Genomic DNA, 4,378 nt, shown 5'->3' on the forward strand with positions numbered 1-4,378 from the left:
TTATAATACCTATTATGGTTTTGGAAAATTCTAAGGTGTCATTGGCTTTGTCACTATGCCCAGCTATTTGCTGTCTATATTACATTTCACTCTCACGTAATCCAATTAAGGTGATACTTTACTAAATAGGCATTTCTAGCTAAAAACAGCCAATTATTGCAATAGTTTGATAGTCATAAAACGGTTTCCTGGGGAATCCTTGCCATTATTCAGAAAAAAATGCAAGCTCTCAAATATAAACTATATAAATACGACTTACCAACTATTAGCAGGCATTAACCCAAGTTTCATTATTCCCTCTGATATGGCAAGTGTTAAAAGGGCTTTAAGGCTCTACCACAATTATATTGCTAATAATAACTTTTCTTTTACATAAGGACAAGTAAATAATAAACTAAAGAAAAATAGAAACTGAAGCTGGAGAATCAAGATATTTCTTAACAGTGAGCCATGCTAGGCAAGGGAACAGATTCCTCTGGGAGAAGTTTTGGAAACATGCCGTTTTCATCTTTCAATGAGATAAAGAAAACTCGACAGTGTGTAGACAGGGACAAGGCACCCTGGCAGGAAGATGTGGACTTAGAGACCCAAAAGGTCATTTCTATTATGAGTCTGTTGCTTCACAGCAGTGACCATTTCTTTGTGTTAGTATCTTGTACCTACCCACTGCACACACACATGCTCGCGCACACACATTCCACATATAAATTGAAATATATATATATATATATATATATATATCTGTTGAAATGTTGAAATGTAATAGCATATACAGCATATTCTGATATTGGGAATAAAGAAAGTTATTTTAAGGTATTTGAAGTCTAGTCTGAACAGCACAAATCTTAGATGAATTTAAGGAAGTGGGCCAAGTTTTTGGCTTTATCCTAGAGCAAGATTAGTAATCTTAGATCAGGGGATGGCTGTCATAATTTCAGAGCCATTAATCTGTAGATCGTTGGCAGAAAATAAAAGCTGAGGAAGTATACTTGCTTAAGGTAGGGAGGGGGAAGAAATTTAAACTGGAAGAACAGAAAGTGCCTTATGCAAAAAGTTACAAGGCAAAATCTGAGCTAATATTTGTAAATTGATGTTATCTACTATGCCTTTTATTTCCCCTCTCACTTGCAAGGAAGTTTCCAGAGCTCTATTCTGGGAAATATGTGTATACACACACACACACACACACACACACATACACACGCACACACACACATACAACCTACTGAGCCAATAAACTAGAAGGTAGGATGAAGGGAAGAATTGCAAATTGAGGGGCTAAAAAGTAAAAGCCAATATGATTCTTGGAGGGATATTTTTTATAGTGCTATTCTTGTTTCATCTTCACAAGTGAGACTCAGATTGCAAAGCAATTTAACCCCCCAAAGTCTGTTCTCCACCAAGTTAATAGTATACATCCCCTAAACTGGAAGTTTAAATTACAAGATTAGGCATGGTACTCTGCTCAGTGTTTGTAATTCCACCCTGGAAGAGGAGGTTTGACAACTACCTTTTCTAAATAAAACTTCAGAAATAACTCTTAACAAAAGACCATGCCACCATGATTCTTCTAAAATTGTCTTGATGATTTGTCTTTCTAACTGGACTGCAACAGGGTTAATGTAGCGAATGCCTTTAAGTTCATCTACTACTGTGCAAAAAGGAATCATACATTTAGCTTCAGAGGAGTGTCACAGATTTATCCCCCCCCCCTCCTCCAGGCTCCTTTTCTCCCTCCCTTCCCTAGCAACTGGTAACCTCATAAAGAGGACTCCAAATCTAGAAAGAAGCAGTTGGTCCCTGGCTTCATTCGACCTGCCAAGCTGCTCTAAAGCAGAAGCACCAGTCTTTTCTCCAGACTGAGTTGTCTTGGTGTGGGCGTTCAGCTGGTTTTCTCCATCACCTCAAGAAGGCTTTGCTGATCAAATTTCTCCATGGCTTGTACTGAAAATGTGTAAGTACAAAACTGTGTACAACTGTTTAAGTTGAAAGCAAAAGGCAATTTGAATTGTTTTCCTGTGTGAGTGTGACACGGACAACAGGGAGGAGGGGGTTGCGAAGGATGCGGAAGGGGATCAGAGACAAAGGCGTGAAGGACATAAATTCAGGTACTAAGAATACTGGAGTTTTAAATGTAGTTTTGAAGTTGCAAATCCTTAGTCTAAATTGTGGGATTTAAATATGAGGAAATTCTTACTCTAGGGTGTGGTATGGGTTGAATGGAAAAATTTTAACAAAAGTTGGTATAAATGTTGAATGATGCTTCATGAAAGAGAAATAAACTGAAGTGTTTGTTAGCATAACTAACCTTTCTTTGGCTTCTGTGGAGGAAAAAAAAAAAAAAAGGTTTTCCCTCATAAGACTTTCCAGGGCACTCCTCCCAGAATCTAAATGACGGGTTCAGTGGATCATAGATCCTACTGGGACTGAAAGAGCTGGTGTTTCCTCTGTTTACCTAGCGTGCCTGCGCACTGCAGCTTTTAAGGAAGCTATCTGAGTCTTCTAGGCTGCCTTGTTGCCTTGAGGAGGTGGGAATATGGGGAACCGGGTGGAGCCACAGGTCAGCCATAAAGGGAAACCACAAAGCCTAATGCCAAAGAGGCTGCCTGGTGAAGGGCAAGTGAATCGTAGAAGTGTTTGCTGACTACACCTGGTAGGAGATCGGGCTCTCCCTTTTCCCACCGTGTATTCCAGAGAATTCGATCAATCACATATTTCAGATATTTTCTGGTCACCGCATTTTTTTGTGTGTGTGGTACATGGGCCGCTCCCTGTTGTGGCCTCTCCCGTTGCGGAGCACAGGCTCCGGACGCACAGGCTCAGTGGCCATGGCTCACGGGCCCAGCCGCTCCGCGGCATGTGGGATCTTCCCGGACCAGGGCACAAACCCGCATCCCCTGCATCGGCAGGTGGACTCTCAACCACTGCGCCACCAGGGAAGCCCAGCATTTTCATTTTTATTAACCTATTTATTTCTGTTTTGGCAAGCCTTGGAGGGCACGCCCCTTCACCCACAGCAGTAGCTGCCGATGAACGCGGGACCCCGGAGCTGCGCCCCGGCGTGCCCCTCCAGTGTCCGAGCTCCATGCAGAAGGACAATGCGGAGTCCTGGGGCCTCCCTCGCATCCCCCTGAGACCTCCCTTCAATGTACTGACCGATCTGGCAAGAGGGCAACTGGAGTGTCCCTCAGAGAGAACAGGATCCTGCATTCCTGTCGACGGTTCGAGAGCTCTCAAACGCCCCTATGAGCCACCACCTGCTGTTGCGGAAGAGACCCTAGCAACAGCAGAAGTAAATAGCTCTGAGGGGCTGGCAGGCCAGAGGCAGAGGGGACAGGATTCTATTCATGTGTCCCGGGAATTCTCTGGTGGCCCTCCCGCACTGATGGTGGGGGGCACGAGGGTCAGCCATGGGGGCACTGAGAGAGGTGGCAGTAATGCAAGGTTATATGTGGCTTTGCCAAGGGGTCAAGGATTCTTTCCATCCAGGGGCTCTCAAGTAAGAGGCCCGCCACCCATCCCCACCCTTAGATCAGGGATAATGATGGAGGTGCCTCCAGGAAGTACGAGAGTGACCTGCAAGGAAAGGTTGGCTCAGGTTTCTTTCCCACTGGGAGGCCCGCGGCACCCCGTGGAGAACTGGCCAAGGCCTGTGCCCTTGTCGTCCAGCCCTCCAGGTTTACCTTCTTGCGCTCCTGCTCATTGCTTCATCCCTCCTCGACCTCCAAGTTTCAATCCATTTCTCGCTGTGCCTATGGCTTTTGCTCCTCCCCCGGTATTTGGTCCTCCACTGCCTTCCTATTTTGCCAATTTCCCTTCCTGGGGAATGCTGGCTCCTGCATCCTCAAACAGAGAGAACAACTGATGGCAAAAAAAGGAAGGAGGGGGAAAAAAACGCTTGGGAAAAGAGGTGAAAGTTACTCATTTATGTTTTTATATTTGAAACCCCCTACCCTCTTGCAGCCTGTTTAGCACTAATGTGCCTTACATACTTGGAAATTCAATAAAAGCTCTAAACTTTGAAATAGTGTGAATTATTTTTAAAAATGCCACTTTTGGAGCTGAAGCCTTGGATTTTGTTTTCTACTTTGAAGAAAATGAAAGCAGTAATGTGCCAGGGTTTTGTAAGTAGCTTCGTTGAAACCCTACCAATGGCTTGCAGCTGTGATTGTGGGGAGGGGGCATTGGGTTCTTGTTAGACTTGGCGAGTCCGGGGTGGGGAATTGCTACCTACCTAAGGCTATGGGGGTTGCTCAGTGCAGGATGGGTGAATGAAGATAAGGTCCAGGAGGTAGACCCAAATCCAGATAATAGAGAAAAATGCCCAAACACTAAAAGTAGTCAGATGAGACTGAGGTGAGAGTAACAGAGCCAACAT

General features: G+C 44.5%; 1 protein-coding gene across 1 annotated transcript; it reads left to right on the forward strand.

Annotated features, from left to right (window-relative positions):
- Positions 1-1,934: 1,934 nt before the first annotated feature.
- On the forward strand, positions 1,935-3,865 carry PRR32 (proline rich 32; the record flags this gene model as incomplete). The annotated part of the gene is made up of 2 exons (XM_082610147.1): positions 1,935-1,954; positions 2,989-3,865. The coding sequence occupies 2 exons, from the start codon at positions 1,935-1,937 to the stop codon at positions 3,863-3,865; spliced, it is 897 nt and encodes a 298-aa protein (XP_082466273.1).
- Between the last annotated feature and the right edge of the window lie 513 nt (positions 3,866-4,378).

The sequence above is a fragment of the Mesoplodon mirus genome (genome assembly GCF_964341445.2).
Source record: "Mesoplodon mirus genome assembly, chromosome: X".
NCBI lineage: Eukaryota > Metazoa > Chordata > Mammalia > Artiodactyla > Ziphiidae > Mesoplodon > Mesoplodon mirus.